This window comes from Mus musculus, chromosome 13, assembly GCF_000001635.26.
Source record: "Mus musculus strain C57BL/6J chromosome 13, GRCm38.p6 C57BL/6J".
In the NCBI taxonomy this organism is placed as follows: domain Eukaryota; kingdom Metazoa; phylum Chordata; class Mammalia; order Rodentia; family Muridae; genus Mus; species Mus musculus.
The window spans coordinates 25,182,469-25,202,125 of NC_000079.6; the positions used below are offsets into that span (position 1 = coordinate 25,182,469).

The window sequence follows — 19,657 nt, forward strand, 5'->3', positions numbered from 1 at the left end:
CTTTCAAAGCCAGTGAGAGCACCTGGATTCTCTCTCACTTTCTGGTCCAAATTCTGGCTTCCCCTTTCACCTTCAGGCCCCTCAATAACCGCTTTATATTCACACCAGACTCAGCCTGTGAAATCTTACTTCTATGTCCCACACACTGTAAGGTGGCCTCAGTTTCCCTGTATTCTGATGTGGGCATCTGGCAGGGATGATGACTGTTTAAGCTTTGACGTAATAATTCATCCATCCCAGTCAAGGTTGCACTTCAATCTTTTTGATCCTCTCTATTCCTCTTGACCCCATCTCTGTTCACATGCTATACTACCAAGTGTGACCAGCCTGGGAGAAAGGCCTGTTAGGACAGAGAATGAAACGAGTGTGGTTGGCTCCTCACATGTACAAGCATAACTCAGTGTCCAATCATTTTTCCAACAATCTTTTTTTGATGTCTGTGCTGGGTTCTGTTCATCGATGGAGGCAGAAGTGATTGAGCTGGACACACCCTGCTCTCCGCTTTGGGAGGAAGTGGAGGACAGGAAGTTGGCAAATCAATGAGCACCAGGCAGAGCACAAGAAGGAGACCCTGTGTTCTGGCTGCGGGCATCGCAGTGAAGGATGCTTCTCCGAGAACAGAATGGCAAGGCATACTCATCAAGTGAAGAGGGACAGAGGGTGTGGGAGGTACAAAGCCACATGATGGTAGTGGGGTTTCTGTTGGGGACAGAATGAAGGGTCAGTGTGTGTGTGTACAGGAAAGGGAATCAGTATGACATGCTCGTACACAGCTCAGCTGCCCAATCCCAATAAAAATATTTATTTTATTTATTTAGTGTATGCAAGTACACTATAGCTGTCTTCAGACACACCAGAAGGGGACATCGGACCCCATTACAGATGGTTGTGAGCCACCATGTGGTTGCTGGGAATTGAACTTGAGACCTTTGGAAGAGCAGTCAGTGCTCTTAACCGCTGAGCCATAGCTCCAGCCTTCCAATCCCAATTCTTTACACCACGGTGAGAAATTTGTGTTCTAAGGTGTGACGGAAGGGTGTTGGAGGGTTTCCAGGCTGTGGGATGAATTAAATAGTGTGTGTGTGTGTGTGTGTGTGTGTGTGTGTGTGTGTGTGTGTGTGTGTCTGTGTAGAGGCCAGAGAGTAACCTCTGGTGTCTTCACCATTTCACAAGAGTTTCCCACCTTGTTTTTTGAGACAGGGTCTCTCACTGAATCTGGAGCTCACTGATTTGGCTAACTAGCTGGGTAGTGAGCCCTGGGGCACCTCTAGGATCTGCCACACATGGCTGCTGCTATTGTCTCCCCCCTCCGTCTTCCCCTCCCGCTTCCCTTACCCTTCCCCCTTCGATTCCCCCTCCCCTTCCCCCTCCTCTTCCCCTTCCTGATTATCTGTTTAACATGGGTGCTGGAGTGTGGTCTTAGATCCTTGTGCTTGTGTAAACTGAGCCATGTCTCAAGCCCAAATCAAATAATTTTTATTTTAGTCTTTTAATTAAAACTTTATTTTGGAGAACTTGTATAACAAAACAAAACAAAACAAAACAAAACAAAACAAAAACACCCTCATGCCATGAGATTAGCAAAACTCAAAGTGTACACAGGTCAGTGAAGTTCTGTATAGGTAGAATGGCCATTCTGACATCATGGGACTTGGGTTTGTATGATACACTTTCATTACCAGTTACATTGTGATGTACGTATCCACCTCTCCCTGTGCCCTCCCCCCCCACATGAGACAAATCTACAGCAGAGTTAGAACTAGACCAGTATTGAGTTTGACTTCCCTGTTGTGACATGTCTTCCCCTGCACTCCATTCGTGGCTTCTAGTGTTGCCTCTCTCTTGGACCTCTGGTCATCAGGATTCTGACTGACAGCTTCAAAGGGGACCTCTCACGCCTGTCAGCCCAGAAGGGAAGATTCATTTAAGCCACAAGGAGAACAGGGTTTAAACAGGGTAGAAGTGGCTGGAAGAGAGAAACAGCAGGAGGGGAGCTTTGATTAGGGAAATAAATACGGGAGAAAAGTGAGGAGGTTAAATAGCAATAAAGATATCTGAAAAAGTCACAATGTGTCATAGTATTGTTTATTTACCTAAATTTTCACAGAACACATATAAAATATGTATATGTATGTGTATGTGCACGTGTGTGTGTGTGTGTGTGTGTGTGTGTGTTTACTTTTACTTTCGAAGACAACATGAATGCCCCATCTTCCCCACAGGTACATGCACACTGAAATTCTTTTACAGATAACATTTGTAGACCAGTTTGATGTTTACATATTACTTATATTATTTGGTACTGTCAGTTTAGCTTGACAAACATTTTCTCAAACCTATTGTTTGAAGGCAGCCATTGTGGCACTAGGACTTGCAAAGACAAAAGCAGTGGCCTCCACCTGAAGGATTTGTAGAACATCAGGGACCAAAACAGAGTAAGGAATAGAAGCTGATAAACAAAACAATGATTTATGAATAAAGACTGTGAGATGATGGGTTCCTGGGAGGGAATAAATAACTGGTTCTGTTCGGCTCTGTGGTCAGGAGTGGCACTGGAAGTGATCTTTATAGAGTATTAACATTGGATGTGATTTGAACTGAGGGTTAGATGATACCAGGACTTCTGTATGGACAAGAGAGAGAACATGAAGTGGACATGGTGATGTAGGCTATGAAACAATCCAGGCACACCCTACTGATGTACATCGTCTAGGACAGGAGATGAAGCTTTGGCAGATGTAGGGGAGGCTCTGTCAATGGAGTGCAAAGTAGGAGAGATACATAAGATGAGGGCCAAGGATACAGGATGGTCCAGTAGGAGAGATACATAAGATGAGGGCCAAGGATACAGGATGGTCCAGTAGGAGAGATACATAAGATGGGGGCCAAGGATACAGGATGGTCCAGTAGGAGAAATACATAAGATGGGGGCCAAGGATACAGGATGGTCCAGTAGGAGAGATACATAAGATGAGGGCCAAAGATACAGGATAGTCCTGCAGGCATGATTAACTAGATGGTAAGAGATGGGGTGGGAAGGGAGATAGCAAGGTGAGATTTCCTTAACCAGGAGGCAGGAGGGGAATCCAATTAGATACTGCAGAGGGAGATGGTACAGTTGCATCCTGTGCTCGGAGAGAACAGTGTGGAAAGGAACAAAACACCCACAAAGTGTCTGGAGCAGCGGCACGTGAGGAGGGGGCATCAACAGGAAGGGATTGACATGTGAGAAGAAGAGTAAGCCTGGAGCTTGCTTTTCGCCTTACTTTCAATAAATGCTCACTGTGAACTTACTGTGTACAGTGCTCTAGGCTTACTCTTAGAAAACAAGAATCAGAAGCGAGATATTTGCTTCTGCTGTGTACACAGAGAGGGAGATAGCACTTGCCTGTGGGTCCTCCTCTACCAGGGGCTGAACCTCTACAATCTGCTTCCTAATTCCAGAGTGGCGTTTCTTTACTAATCTCAATGCAGTTAGACATCAATCAACTTCTTACAATGTCTCCTATCTGTTTCAAGATCCGATCTGCATTAGCAATTATGGCACAGTCTCGCCATACTTTTAATGTTTTCAAGGAACACTTAATGTCTTGATAAGTGCTCATGATATAATTTTAAAGTACTTAGTGACTTATACATTTCAAGTTTTATTTGTTTGAGAGGGAGAGAGAGAGAGGAGAGAGGAGAAGACAAGGAAGAAAAAGGGGAGTAAGAGGAGGAGGGTGTTGGAAAATGTTGGCAATTGCTGTCTCTGGACCATGAGGTATCGGAAGGGATTTATTTCCTTCATCGTCTAACTTTCCCAAACTGTATACATGTTATAGCAAGACGAATAACAACACTACTTTTAAGAAATGCATGTTCCCTAAGAATGTATAGCACCACCACCTTAGTAACATTTATAATGAGAATGAATTAGCATCCCAGTGGGCTCTTCCCTCTGCTACTGGTTTTGGTTTCAGTTGAGCCTGGTAGACATTTCACTCCACTCCAGCCCTCTTCCCTAATGCCAGAGGAAACAGTTCAGCTGCTGCCCTCTTACCTATGAGACCCCTGACCTCTGAGCAACTTTGCACTGTTCAGTGTCTCTCACTTTGTTGGGCTGTAAGCAGCCACAGGGAGCAGATTACATCAGTGTGAGTGCTCTACAGCGTGAGTGCACTGACCTACATCCCAGTCTAGGAACTAAGTCTCATTCATGTCTTACACTACAGTGTTGGTGTCTTATGTATGGTTATTCCTCAACAAATGTAAACATACATTTTGCATATAGTTAAGATTGACCTTGGACCTTTAGCAATGTGTGGTGTCATGTGGCATGCATTAAGTAATTTTTCTAACAATCATGCCTTTGTTACAGAAGACAGGATCAGTTTCTAGGCTGCAGGGATAATCAAACACTGGAGTAGCGTAAAGGAGGTAACATTTCCATCCTTGGGGAGCCTTAAAAATTAGGCAAAGAAGACATCTGTGAGGGTGGCTGAAGCACTAAATCTGTCTGGAAGCAAGTAGACAGACAGAATGACAGATGGCTCTAGGATTTGATTACTGGGACTGGAGAAGGGAAGGCCCCCCGAGGGGAGACATTAAAAGTTCTTCAACAGAGATTGCTGCTTTGCAAAGGGAAGCAAGTTACAGGAGCTTAGCTTAAATCCCTAGGGGCTTAGGTCTCTTCTGTTGTCAGAGCTTAAAGCCACAGGTTGTGAAAAATCCTGTAGAAATCTGCAAAGCTAGAGCACGCTGATTTTCCGCAGAAAGTCCACTGTGTGCATGAGCCTGTTGCAATAAAAACACGATTCCCTCCCCTCAATAAAGAGAATCGCTTGCCTACATTATATTGAATGCATAGCAATCTCCAGGGAAATGGAAACTCTTAAATGTATTGTAACACAGGGAACGTTGTCACTGATTGCTGGGTAGGAGGGGACTGGGGTCCAGCCAGGAGGCTTTTCCATCTCTGGCGACTGGCGGCACCAGTCAGCAGCAGTGTGTGAGCAGGCAGCCATTCCAGCAGAGCTCTGCTCTCCTTCCTCTGGCCACAGGACCTCCTCTCAGTTAAAGCATAATGATCGGGGCCCAGGATCTTTAAGAGGAACTGAAATCTACATATCCCTCTTTAGGTATTTTACTGTAATGTCAGCTTTCAGCCACACGATGTCACGATTGGATTTTGTTTTTTTTTTTTTCATATGAGTTTGTCTCCACAGGTGAAGGCATTTTCAAAGCTGGAGCAGAGAGATCTGAAACAAGGGGGGCAGCAGAAGTTCAAGAAGATGAAGACACCCAGGTTGAGGTTCCAGTGGACCAGGTAATCTTCCTGCCTCTAAACATTCACAGAACCCAGCAGTGATGGCCTTGTTACCCCCTCCGGCCCCGACCCCCTACACTCAGGCGCCAAGAGGTCAAATGACTTCTGAGGTATACCAAGTTCTTCTTGGTACTCCTCCAGAAAATACCCACCTGCCTCTCTTCAATGTGGAAGTGGTATGTTCTTAATAAGCAGGACAAAACAGAGGGAGCTGGATGTGAGCCACAAGCTCACAAAGTCCGATTTAAAAACGAAGCACTGGCTGGGAATTTTAATCTTAGGAAAAAGTCATTTTCTAAAAGAAAACGTGTTTTAAAAATGCCATGATAGTCTCTCCTTCAGGGTCTTCAATATTTTTTGTGGTTAGATTTCTCTTCTTCTTTTGTAAAGGAACTGCTCACATAAATAGAACTCAAATGTTTTCTATGTGTGTAGTAATGTCCTTTCCTAGGCCAGGGGGACAGTGGACTTATTTGTGTTACAGGAAGGTATGCTAACAGAAGAAATTAAGACATGTTAATTCTGGCTAACTTCAAGAAGTAAGCCAGTTATCCGTGTGCTTATGTGTGCTCATATGCCCAAGCCCCCCTTGTGTGTGTGTGTGTGTGTGTGTGTGTGTGTGTGTGTGTGTAGGTCAGAGGTAGACACTGAGAGTCTTCTTCAGTTGTTTTCTGTCTTACTTTTGAGACAGGGTTTCTCAGCAAACCTGGAGTTCACTAGTTTGCTTAGACAGCTGGCTGGCAAGCCCTGAGGATCCACCCGTCCCTGCCTTCTCAGCACTGGGTCAAAGATGTGTGCCCTGCTTAGCCTTTCATGTGGGTTCTGGGCATCTGACGTCCTCATGCTTGCTTAGCACGCTCTTACCCACTGAGCCAACTCCCTAGACCCTACCATGCATTTTTTTATTTATAGTAATTCCTTATTAAATTTGAATTATATGAATTACAGCATAGTTCTCTTCCCTTCACTTTTTTATTTTTTACACTGAAAGATCTTGCAGAGTTCATATTAATAATACAGTGAACCTTTGAAAGCCCCACTGTATGTACCAAAATGAGTTCACACATAGGAGTCCACTTGTATTCTAAAGGAGATTATAAATAAGGCAGCAGCCGTCTAACCAAACTATTGTACCTGGTACCATCAGTGTATACATTACATTGCTTTGCTATATCAAGCCTGGCTCCATATTGAAATAGCTTGGAGAACTTAAAAAAAATTGATACCTGTGTCCAAAAGAAATAAATTAATAAAATACTCCCTGTTGCACTTTTTAATATGATCATTACAATTATAACTTGAGGACTGGGGTTCAGTGTGAGACTCTGGAGAAAGGTAGAAGTCACTAGGAATTGCCATGTGTCCTGTGACTATTGTGTGCTATTTCCTTTTCTAAAAGCAAATTTCACAATCAGGCAGGTCCACGAGCGATCTTCCCACGCGTGTTTGTCTTATCAGGGTGGCAGTGAGGCTGACTTCTGACTATTCTCCCATACTTCCTGCATGCATTCTTCCCAGTGAAAATCCTGTTGTGCTAAACTTCACAGATTTCAAAAATCCAATTTATTTTCTAGGATTTGCTCTCACTAATAATTTTTCATAAACCCCAGTTGTAGTTTTTTTCCCCCTGGGAGAAAACACAGTTTTAAGTCTTGTGTGAAACCATAATTAAATATTATATTTTCGGACAAAGAAGAGTAATCATGTATGCACAAAATTTATTAGTTGTCAAAGCTAAGACTAATTTATATTCTAAAGTCAAAACCTCTTCTCAAGCAATGTGAGGGGCATCTGTTTGCCTAGGTGTTGTGTGCTTTGGAGAGAGGGGCATGGGGAGGGAGGATGGATCTCCTATGTCATTGGATCAGCCTTGCATCTCAGTGTCTGGTTTCTTATTGGACATGTGGAGATAGCTGAGAAAAATGCAGCCTGGGGAGTGAGAGACAAACTCAAAATGGGCAAGAAAAGCACCAGGAGACTGAAGGACCTGGAGGAGAAGCAGCCGGTGACAGAGGCTCCTCGGTGCTTCCCTCTGCCCTGTTCCACGCAGTGCTGGGATCCTCAGTTGCGTTTGTTCCACAGTGGGCACCGTGTGCTAGGGTCGGTGTCAGAGCCTCTTCTGTATGTTAGATGGCTTTAATCTGAACATTGCACGAAGCCAGTGAGGGTGTGGAATGATAATCACCAGTGGCAACCTCTCCATAACAGTAAGAGCAGCTCTGAAGACCACACCCATTTGTGGTACGCATTAAATATCAGCTACTTTTCATCAGGTACCTGCTAAGGGCTGAGAACTGCACGGCTCGTCTCTGGATAACTGTAGTGATCACTAGGCAGACAGACAGACCTACCATCCTCATTTTCCATTCACACACACATATATGTACATATATAAATGTTGATAAATATGCACATATACACACACATCTAGACACATACATGTATGTGTGTGAATGTGTTGTCAAAGATGTTTGTATAATGAATGGCCTTGGACGTACATAAAATAATCTTGTCATCTCAAATATTATGTATCTAATCTCTTGGTTTTATTTTTATTTTTTTACAATTTAGGTATTGTTTATTAAACCTTCAACCTAATGACTGTGGGAGCTAGTTATTCGAGCACTCCTCCCTCCTCCCTCCTCTCTCCTCCCTCCTCCCTCCTCTCTCCTAGCCATAACAAGTCAACACAAATATACAAGCATACCTTTTGCCCTTATTTCTAGTATAATTTTATAACGTTTGCTGGCTTAATTCTGGATCTGCAGGCTCTCCTCACTGTGTATTACTCCTGGATGGCTCTTTGTGTAGACTTCAGTTACACTGTCACCTTCCTGCCTCCCTTGCTTGGCCATGACCCATTGCTTTTCATCTGCCTAGCTTTCTGTGCACCTGTGGCTGAAGCTGTGGGCCTGGCTCTTCCTGATTCCTTCTGCACAGTTTGCGACTATGCAATCTTTCTTTGTCCCCTTTCCCAAGCCCTGCGATCACTAAGGCTACTTAGTTTGCCTCTGCATATGCTTCTCAGATTGGCTTGGTATTTTCCTTATCATTTTTTTGGGATACTTATGTTTCTCCAGTGTATGGATCCTGGTATTTGGATTCCATGTCTTCTTTTTTTTTTCTTGGCTAAACCTTTATTATAGGAAAGTTCCCCACATAAAAATGAAGGTGTAACCAATTTTCCTTTAGGCAGAGAAACCCTCCATGGGAGGCATATTGTGTGGGAGAGACTTTTTGAACCTACAGACTCTTGCATATAAGGCAAGTGCTCTACCGCTGAGTTACAGTCCAAGTGAGAGGCTTTTCATATCTGAAAATAACCTTGATTTCTCTACTCAAACTTGATTGTCAGCATGTCTATGTGTAAAATTCTAGGGTCACATGACTTCTCTCAGGACTTTGAAAACCCTGCTCAGTTTGCTTCCCACTCAGGAGTGCAGTTGAGCAGTTTGATAACTTTGCCTTTCCTGACCATTTGCGATTAATGCTTCCCTATTGCTAGGCTCATTTCCTTGTTCCTGGTGTTCCCAGAGCTACTCGGGAGGCTCCTTGGGGGAAGGCCTTCTTGCTTGCTGACCACTCATTGTGCTTCTCTTCTGGAAATATTTGATTCTAGTTCTGGAAGAAATGTTAAATTATTTCTTTAATAATCTTCTTTCTTGAATTTCAGTATTTGTAGGATATAACTTGACTTTTTAAAAAGATAAGAAACAATCCAGAGAGATGCAGAGCAGAAAAGATGATTAGGACTTCAGAATAGTAGGCTCTATCATATATGTATCTTATATATGTTACATCACATATACAAAATGCAAGTCACACCTACAGATGTATATCTGTTGTCCCTGCCAGGGACTGAGCTCAGCACCTGCGCTTACTGGGCAGGGACTCTTCCAGTAAGTGTTATATACTTTGAGCCCCACCTATTGGTATTCTCACCAGGGCTGCCATGTCATTAACTTCCACACACTTTCATACTTCTGAATGTTCTTTCCCCTGCTTTGCTATGTGTGGATATATGTGCTGCATGTACTTGATTGTATGCATGCACTCATGGGTATGTGTGAAAGCTGGAAGTTTTTTTTTTTTTTTTTTTTTTTTTTAGTAAAGGTGTCTCACTAACCCTTGAGCACATTAGTTTATATAACTGAGCCTCAGGGACTCTCCAGTCTCTGACTACCCCTGCCCTCAATTCTAGGTTGATGACGTATATGTGCCTGGCTATTAAGTGGGTGCGAGGACTCTGAGTCAGGTCCTCAGGCTTGTGAAATAGCCACTCTAACAACTGTGCCATCTCCCCAGCCCCACGTGTTCTTTTTATAGTGTACTATTCTTGTTTCATGGATGTGACATCTTCCCTTCTCCAAATACTGGTGCTCTGCTGTTTCAAACTTCATTTTTCTAGTGTGGTTCTTAGGAGGTTTTCTTCTTTGTTTTTCTGTTTTGACTTCTGCCTTAGTGCTAGATAGATTGTGTGTGTGTGTGTGTGTGTGTATTAGTAAGGACATTGCATAGGCAGAGTTTGCCAGCAGGAGAGATCCAGGGCAGTGTGCTTGACTCGCAGTATTTATAGAAAGACCCTGTCTAAGTTTTGGTAGCTTTGGTGTTGCTCTTCTGATTTTTATGAGAACATGCTCATATTTACTTTGTTAGTGTGAGCCTAGTGCCGAGCACTTAGGTCCTGAGTGTGAAAAGGGGACTTTGGATTCTTACCGAGAGATTCACTCTAGCTGGCTTTGGTACAGGGGGCATGTACCTATTCTTTACCGTTCCTTTATGCATGTTTGAGTTTTCTTACATCTAATCTTTTTTTTTTTTTGGGCATACAGTCATTGAGTTTATTACATCCCAATTTTTGTTACTATTATTTCTTTTTTATGGTTGGGTTTATTTAAAAATTCCCTTTACTGATACTTTGGAGGGACATTTGGAAGATGTCAGAGGGCAAAACAAAACATAATGCTCAATTTAGAGTGTTCAGCCTGAAATTACTTTCATCCTAAACTGTCTTTATTTAATCTATGCTAGGGATGGAGAGCTGATGGCCTATGACAGGATTCTCCAGGAGTTAGGAAGGAGAGCTGATGGCCTATGATAGGATTCTCCAGGAGTTAAGAAGGAGAGCTGATGGCCTATGACCGGATTCCCCAGGAGTTAGGAAGGAGAGCTGATGGCCTATGACTGGATTCCCCAGGAATTAGGAAGGAGAGCTGATGGCCTATGACTGGATTCCCCAGGAATTAGGATGGAGAGCTGATGGCCTATGACCCGATTCCCCAGGAGTTAGGAAGGAGAGCTGATGGCCTATGACCGGATTCCCCAGGAATTAGGATGGAGAGCTGATGGCCTATGACAGGATTTCCCAGGAGTTAGGAAGGAGAGCTGATGGCCTATGACTGGATTCCCCAGGAGTTAGGAAGGAGAGCTGATGGCCTATGACCGGATTCCCCAGGAATTAGGATGGAGAGCTGATGGCCTATGACAGGATTCCCCAGGAGTTAGGAAGGAGAGCTGATGGCCTATGACCGGATTCCCCAGGAGTTAGGAAGGAGAGCTGATGGCCTATGACCGGATTCCCCAGGAGTTAGGAAGGAGAGCTGATGGCCTATGACAGGATTCTCCAGGAGTTAGGATAGAGAGCTGATGTTCTATGACTGGATTCCCCAGGAAGTGGTTAGTGACCAACCTGGAGTATACTGTGCCTGCACCTGTTGGCATGCCACATAGTTTTCAGCCAGTTCTCCCTGTTCTCCCACACTTGTTCCAAGTTAAGCCTTTATATTTCCTGCCCAGCCCCTTCGGAATTAGTTTCAGCTGTGACTACTGTTTACATCTGCAAAATGCAATGCCATTTCAAAGGCTCTATAGCCAGCCCAGAAGTACATCGAGAAAACAGGGGTTTTGAAATCTGAACCCTCAGATTTCCTGGCTTGGTTTATCACTGACTACCTGTTTCTTGGAGATAACTAGCAATTACCTGCAGCTTCTTCCAGCAAGACGCAGGGCCTACAAAGTATCCAGTTTTCATATACAGCAACATAACCCCGACTCCTCTTCAATCAAGTGCATTTACTAAACAGAAGTGTAAAACATCTAGAACCAAAGGGAACCTGGATGCAATTTTTTATTTTGTCACAGAAGAAACAAAATCCTCATTAGAGAGAGTCATTCTTCCACAGAAACCCCACCTGCTGCTGACGCTGCTGGCACAGGAGGAGTCCAGAGGCTTCTGGTTTGTAGTTCTTTAGAACCCCTCAGGAAGGGCAGTGGAGAGATTGGGAGCTTCTGGTTTTCCCATAATTGGTCCCATCTCCTACCTGAGCACAGGGCCACTCAGTCTTGGCGAATGAAAGGAATTAGAACTACAAGTTGAGTGGTACTCCCTGTATCCCAGCCACAGGTCTGTGGTGGATCAAGTTCCTGCTGGTGCTGTGAGCATCCCAGACACAGGGAGCATCAAGCTGAGGGTGAGCAAGACCCCTAACCTTCTGTGGGCTCACCGGAAATGGGGCTCTTAGTGAATCCGTGTTTGTAGATTTATGTTTAATTGAGAGAAATGGTGTTAAACATTAAAACGCAGCCTGCGGGGATTTCCGTGAAAATGAAAGAAAACCAACATTTCCTTTTAAAATGAGAAAACTTACAGTGCTCTCCCTCCAGTGATGACTTCATAATCCCACACTACTCAGATACTTCTGGTAAACTACATCTTCATATGGGTGTTACAGGAGCTCAGAGCTCTCCAGGGCCCGGGTGACAGCCTCTGGACCCGGGCTCATGCCTCTGCAGATAATCACCATTTCCGTGGTCTTTGTGCCCTCAGAAAATGTCACTCCCCCTCCTCCATGAAAGTAAGCCAGAAAGCGGAGAACAAGAAAGCAGTACTTAGCTATCATGAAAAATTGAAACTGATTATTTCCAAATACCTCATTTCAACTTGGTAGGAGATGATTTTAGTTTCCATGGGAACAGAAATAAAAACAAGAACGATAATTTCTGTACTTCCACGGACTGCTAGTGCCTCTGCCACAAAGAACAGAAATACCTTCTATTCCATAGCGAGCACCAGACCTGCACACAGGGCCACGCTGCCTCTGCAGGGGGCAGGCAGTCCCCTGGGAGCCCAGCGGGTCCTCCATGTTTACTGATCCAACTCTTCAGTTTCTCCCAGTTTCTCTCCAGTAGTATTTTCAAGGTGGGAGTAATGCTGTTCAGGAAAGGGGGTAGAGAGAACACCTGGACTAGAAAAGTCTATGTATTTTACATAGCTGACATCTTAGCACTTGAAGATAGATCTCACAGGTGTTGATGTCAATACAATAAATGAGGGCACCTTTTTCTCAGTGGGCTGGGAATCAGCCAAAAACCTGAATGCTATGAGGATGTAGCCCCAGTGACAACCAACCTAGACTTTCCCCAACTTTTCCTACACATCAAGTGCCTGCTCAGAGTGTGAGAAACTAAATAGTAAGATGTGATGTGGGCAGATCTGGGCAGCAGTTACTCAAAATGTCATTGCCAGTGTCAGGTTAAAGAGGAAATCTGCTCTAGTTCCTCTACTAACAAGGATCAAGGGCAATTACTAAGATATATTACATTGTACATTATGCAATGTGTAATATACCACTAATAAAGTATGTGCTTTTTAAAAGGCAAAAGTTGATTTTCATCTGCAGAGCTCTGTGTTTAAGAGTCTGAGGTGTCTGTGATTGTACACCTGTATGTACACTTCTCTAACTCACGAACTTCATGTGCTCTGAATGAATGCCAACGAGCCTGGGAGGCTGGGACCACAGAAGTTTAAGTGACTTCTGCACTCATGGTTATGTGGTTATGTGACGCATATTTCAAATAGAGTAGAAGGAATAAATCTTTAAACTCCAGTGAAACACAATTGCGCCTTATGTATAGTATCGTGCAATTACTCATAGGCATGAGCTCGTCGTGAAATTTCGAGATATGTATATCCCTGAGAGAAACGGTTTCCATATGAAAACCTGTTTTCTGAAAAATTGAGTCACAAACAGACTAAAATTTGATCTAAGTGTCGGGTAGAGGACACGATTATGGGAAAAACTCTTTCCGAGTCACTGTGCTCGCAAGTCTGTGTTCCTGACCCAAAATTATCCCATCCACAGTCATCTCTCTTATTTTTCTCCAGATCCCAACCAATGGGCTGACAGTTTAGGCTAAAAATGTAGCTTTCTTTTAAAGAGGCGTCATCACAACTAGAACGCCTGCTTTAATGTGACACATTGGAGACCAGGCTTGCTGCTCATGTGGTCTAGAACTCTGTGGTGGTGTCTCCAATGGTCCAGCAGGGATGGCGTCAGCAGTGGAGGTGTTACCAGGTACTGAGTGCTAATGCTTCTGACTTGGAACCTGATGCTCAAGTTGTGCGAGTAACCGCTTCAGAGCAGAATTCTATTTTGCTCTCTAAACTCTTCATCTCAGGAAGCGGTAGGGAAAATTTACTGAATTCTGCCTTCTTCCATATCTGCAAATTAGGATAATAACAGTATTATTCTTGAATCGTTGTTGAAGGTTAATGTGAATGCCATTATGCATATGAGATGCATAGAACATGACACCAGGCGCCAGGAGAGAGCTTGATAAATGTGCGTCTCTCTCCTCTTCATCAGCGCGCTCCCAAGGCGATTGTTACCCCTTTACCTCATTAAAGACTATGAACATCATCACTAGTCTGCCACAGTGGGTTTAGAAATGGATAAGAGAAGGCCTCTGTTGAATGATTTCCAGGGGTCTCCACAGAGGAGACTGTCATTTCTCTCATCGTTCCACAATCATGCCAGTATCTGGGAGGTGGGAAGAGGCTCTTTTTCTGGTTAGCAATTTGTGTTCGCTAATTTTGTATGACCTACAATTAGATGATTAGAGAGTCCTAAAGGAATCAATAAATACGTGGAGAGGGTGCCTAGCAGTGAGTGATTCCACCTGGAGGAGCCAGGTAGCTTCCTGGAGCGGTTGTGCTAATTGTGGGAAAGATGCACTATCCATGTACAGACATAAGGAACAGTTTGGATACTGGTTGTACAGGGGAGTGGACTAAGGATTTTTTCTGTGTGTGTTTCTTTCTCAGAGGATTCTCCTCACATTAAATTTCAATCTGGGAAAGGCTCCATTTATCCTTCTCAATTAAGGATCTCTCTCTTTCTCTCTCTCTCTCTCTCTCTCTCTCTCTCTCTCTCTCTCTCTCTCTCCTCTGTATATGTGTATGTAGGGAATGGAGTAGTACTCGGGTAGTGGATGAGTGTACTAGGGTTGCTAACACAAAGAACCACAATGGGAGTGGCTTAAGCAGCAAGAATCTTTTCTCTTTTTGTTCTGGGGGCTGCAAATCTCCAATCAAGATGATGATCTGGATGTCCTGAGACATCTCTTAGGCTTGCAGATGACTGTCCCCTTACGTCCTCACTCAGACTTCCCTCTGTCTCTGCAGTTATCCTCTTTCTTTCTTTCTTTCTTTCTTTCTTTCTTTCTTTCTTTCTTTCTTTCTTTTTGGTTTTTTGAGACAGGGTTTCTCTGTGTAGTCCTGGCTGTCCTGGAACTCGCTCTGTAGACCAGGCTGGCCTCGAACTCAGAAATCCGCCTACCTCTGCCTCCCAAGTGCTGGGATTAAAGGCGTGCGCCACCACACCCGGCAGTTATCCTCTTTCTTTAAGGATACCCATCACATGTCGTTCAGGACCACAAATGGCTTCGCTTTGACTTAGTCACTTCTTTAGAGACTATCCCCAGGTTCAGGGGCTAACTTCAGTTTATGAGTTGCAGTGGGAGGCCAGAGACACAGTTTCGTCTGAAACTATGAGAAAACTGAGTGTACCTCTGATTTTATACTACCCAAAAGATCCCGGAGGTAATAGAGTGAGGGGATGGAGTCAGCTTTTAATGCCTGCATTTGTTTTGTTTTGTGGTTTTTGTTTTTGTTTTGTTTTGTTTTGTTTTTGTTTTTGTTTTTGTTTTTTGTTTTTTTTGAGACAGGATTTCTCTGTATCACCATGGCTGTCCTGGAACTCACTCTGTAGACCAGGTTGGCCTCGAACTCAGAAATCCACCTGCCTCTGCCTCCCAAGTACTGGGATTAAAGGCGTGCAACACCACACCCAGCTAAAGCCTGAATTTGTAAAAGGATCACCAGTGAGAAGCTGGCAGAAACAGACACAGGATCTCTAGCTCTGTGTTCAGAGGGAACTTGTGTTTCTTTATCTTTTTTGATGTTGAAAGGTGTTGTCATCTCCGGTCCCAGAAAGCTGGGACACTTTCCCTCTGTCTCATTCTCTACCTTGGGGATAATCACATTAGCCTGTTGGGAAGTGAAATGTAAAATACTTCGAGAATAACAGCATGCTGCCTTGGGGTGTGCATCAATGGCCACACCAATGTGGAACAATTTGTTACCTAAGAGCTGCTGCTGTTGATTTCGGGAAGAGACCTTTGCTGTCTCTCCTGGCTTAAGTCTCCACTGCTTTAGGAAGCAGATAACAGGTTGGAAACAAGTATGCTTTGAGATTGCAACTTTGTTGCCAAAAGTGTGCGCCAGAGATCTTGAAATACTAGTGGGTGCTGCTGAGAGGGAGGCAGGTTAGCTTTTGAACACTGTACCTAACCATCCCAAAGGCCCTTATGTCACATGCCACTTTTCATTTTATCCACTCACTAAGTGACTTAATCTCTTTTTCATTACATTTAAAAATTATTTGTGTGTATGTGCACGGACAAGTGTGTGCTGCAGTCCAGGTGTGGAGATGAGAAAACCACTTGTGGAAGTCAGTTATGCCATTTCACAATATGGATTCCATGGATGGAACCTGTGTCCTCAGGCTTGGCAGCAATCACCTTTACTCACTGAGCCATTTTGTAGTCCCACGTGGCTTAATCTGAAAGCCACTTTTTGTCTTTATGTGAATGAAAAAGTATACAGCTCTAGGTGAGCCCTGAGGAAATGAATTTGTTCATACAACAGTGTAAGATCTGTATCCTCCCCGCCCCTTTTGAGACAAAGTTTCACTTATTCCAGGTTGGCCTCCAATTTACTCTATTGTTGAGGATGGCCTTGAACTTCCTTGTGCCTCTACCTCCTGAATGTTGGGATTAGAAACGTGTCACAGCACCCTTCACTACATCTGCTTTTATTCAGCTCTGGGGTTTGGACCAGGGTTTTGAGCGTACTAGGCAAGCACTTTACCAACTGAGATTTTGCCCATGCGCACCTGCCCTTTGCCTGAGCCATCCTCACCTTCAGAGGGGACTGAAAACTTTCTGAGCTTCCTGAGTCTGGGGTATGGCTACCTTCTTGAGTCTTAACAACCTCTCTCCCCTCAACAGAAGTGAATGCTTCAGTTGGGATGAAACAGCTACACAAGGAGGTCCTGGATAACTGCCGTCATATAGAGGAGGGTGCGTCTTATAGAGGAGGGTGCCTCTCTTTGCAGGACCTTACCACAGTTTAGGTTTTAATTATGTGTGTGTGTGTGTGTGTGTGTGTAAAGATGGGTCTTCTGGAATGGATTGATTGATGTATACACTAGAAATATCTTTATTAATTTAATATATGCTTTAAAGGCATTTATACCCCCCAAAAGCACATTGATTTTTCACTTATTCATTACAGATCTGTCAGAGCAGTGGGTTTTGTTTTGTGTTTTGTCTTGTCTCTCTCCACCACTCCCCGAATAGCGGTGTCATGGTAATAGTAAGTTTTGTTCCAGACTTAGGGTATTTTAAAGGATTCTAAGCCATTTAACTAATGTTACCATCTCATTTAAATTGATCAAATTGCTATTTCAGTATCATAATCTTGCATCTTTTTAAGCTGTGCTATGCAGCGATGGCTTTATTTGATGATCACTAAGTAGCCATGCTGGGGAAGTCTAATGGAAACAATGAGATGAGAGCCTTATGCTGATGACACCAGTGCTGGTGATGATGGCAGCAGATCAGAGTGTGAAGCTAGAACTAGACACTAAGACATTGGGGAGTGCACCAGCCCTGTGCAAAGAGGAAAAATTAAACCTCTGGGAATTAGTCAAAGAGAGGAGGGGGAAAAATCTAAAAAAGGAATCATGTTCTTATTTTATAATTAATTATTAATTACAAATCCAGATGTCAGGGAAACAGGTTCCCCCTGCCCCACTTACATGTAATCCTCTCAACACACTTTATTGACCACTTGGAGAAGCAAGAGCTGCATTTACACGTGAAAACAACTGAATTATGAGTGTTCCATCTATTTTTTATGACTATGTTATCTAGACACTCCCCTCCCCATGTAAGGAGGATTGTACTGAGGCCCCACGGCCAGGAAGTTACCCATGGGGAAGAAGTGGGTCAAGGCTGCTGTTGACCCTGGGTGGTGGGGTTGTTGATACAGGAAGTGATGTCAGCACAGGCCAGCCTAGGCTTGAAATATGGGAATATGTCCCGTCTGAAGCAAACTCACAAACAGCACATGAAATAGTTTTTAAGCTACTGGTGTGCAATTATCCTACTGTCTGAGAAATTTTGAAAGAACCCAGCTCTTCTCAGCTGTTAGCACTGAAGTGTTTCTGGATTTCTGTTCAGCACTTCTTACACAACTCTGCCCACCCTTTGGTCTTATTGGAAGCTTCTGAGAAAGGCTTCAGATTGCTAATTCCTTGAACAGTTCAATCAATGAGGCATGGTGCAGGCGTCACTTACCCTGGCCACTAGAAGGGTACATGAGTGTCCCCCTGGCAGCATCGAAGTGAGGGATACAGCCCTGTTTTATGATATCTGCTTAAGGTGGGATATCAGGACTTTGAGCCAGATTTTCTGGGCTCAATACTCACCCATCTTGGTATCCTGTAAGCACTGAGAGCATCAGTATTTTCTCATTCATATCATCGGGACAAGAAATGTGCCATACGGGACTTCAGAGGGGTTCCATGGAAGTGCTCTGTGCTGGCTTTTGTACCAGTGAGGGGTTCTCTCTCTGGCTCAGTAGATTGTGTTGGGGGGCATTGTTCTCTTGAGCTCAGGTGTTATAAACCATGAGTGTAGAATACACGTGCATTCTTGAGTATCCCCATTTTAAATTTCATGGTGTTTTCCATCACGTACAAGTTTCATCTCTTTGATTTAATTTATAGGTATTTTTCCTTTTAATGTTTTTGTACATGGAATTGTTTTAGTAATTTCCTCTTCAGTTTATTCATTGTTAATATATAGAAGCAATTTTCACATATTTCTTCTGTTATTATTATTATTATTACTATTACTGTTAATTTCATTTATGTTTTCTGAGTTAGGTCTTGCTATGTAGCCTTCAATGGCCTGAGTGCTGGGATTATAGGCACGGGCCACCACATTTGCCTCTTTGTTTTGATGACAGTGTTGCCTTCTCCTTTCCCAGTGCATCTTCATTGCTTCATCTTTATTGCTTTATTGGTGTGTGTCTTGGTGACTCCTGTTTGCTCTCTGTGGAGAGAGGGGAGAGGAGGGTGTGGGGAGGAGATGGAAGCTGCCATGTCTCCAGTGGAGACTGAGTTTTGCCCATCCTCAGTCTCTGGACCCACACCTTTCCCAGATCTGGTTTCTGCCTGGTATTTGCCTCCTGTGGACTTCCTCCTGGCCAGAACACTCAGATAGCCAGGCTGAGTGCTGGGGTTGGACTCGAACCTTGGTATGAAAACACATGCTGTGTTTTTCCCGTCCCTAAGGAACACTCCGTTTTTCTCTTCATTTTTAACTTCATGTTTAATATCATATAGGCAAACTAGAAGTAGAAAAATAGGCTTTTGACAGGAATTGGGCATCATTGACAGTATACAAGTTTTATATGAGTTTATAGAATTTAAAATTTTTCACCTACAGATAAGTTCTCAACTCTGAGGCATTGTGGAAATCTAAAATCAAAACAAAACAAAACACTAAAAAAGCCCAGTTTACATCCTGGTGCACTTCCCTTGCCTGTAGACTGGGTGGACAGTTCCCACAGAACCATGTCACAACCTGGCTTGCTCCTCTGGGTCAGACATTATAAAGGCAGCCATTGTCCCAGGACCCTGCTGTTTGGTTTCCTGTCTGCCATATGGATTATGACCTGGGACCGTAGCATACATATTTCCGAGTATAGCTTACCTATCAGGACTATGGCAGGATCTCTTCTATGCCTTTGTTGTCTTACCTGCAAGATGGAACAAGCCCAGACCCACAGGCTCCTCTAGTGAAGATTTTAAGGGCTGTCTATGGCAGATGATCAGTGAACATAAACACCAGGCACCCTGTAAACTACTCTGCAGTTGTGAGGTTTTACTGGACTGTAATGTACTGGTCACAGTTCTATAGTGTGCAATGGAAAAGCCC

General features: G+C 43.7%; 1 protein-coding gene across 5 annotated transcripts in view; it reads left to right on the plus strand.

The window, feature by feature from the left end:
• Nucleotides 1–19,657, plus strand: part of Dcdc2a (doublecortin domain containing 2a) — a 155,434-nt gene that overhangs the window by 127,196 nt on the left and 8,581 nt on the right. For all 5 annotated transcript variants that reach the window (XM_011244294.3, XM_006516604.3, XM_011244291.2 and 2 more), the window contains one exon: nt 5,208–5,308. In XM_011244294.3, coding sequence (XP_011242596.1) covers nt 5,208–5,308 — 101 coding nt within the window. The remainder of the gene's footprint in view (nt 1–5,207; nt 5,309–19,657) is intronic.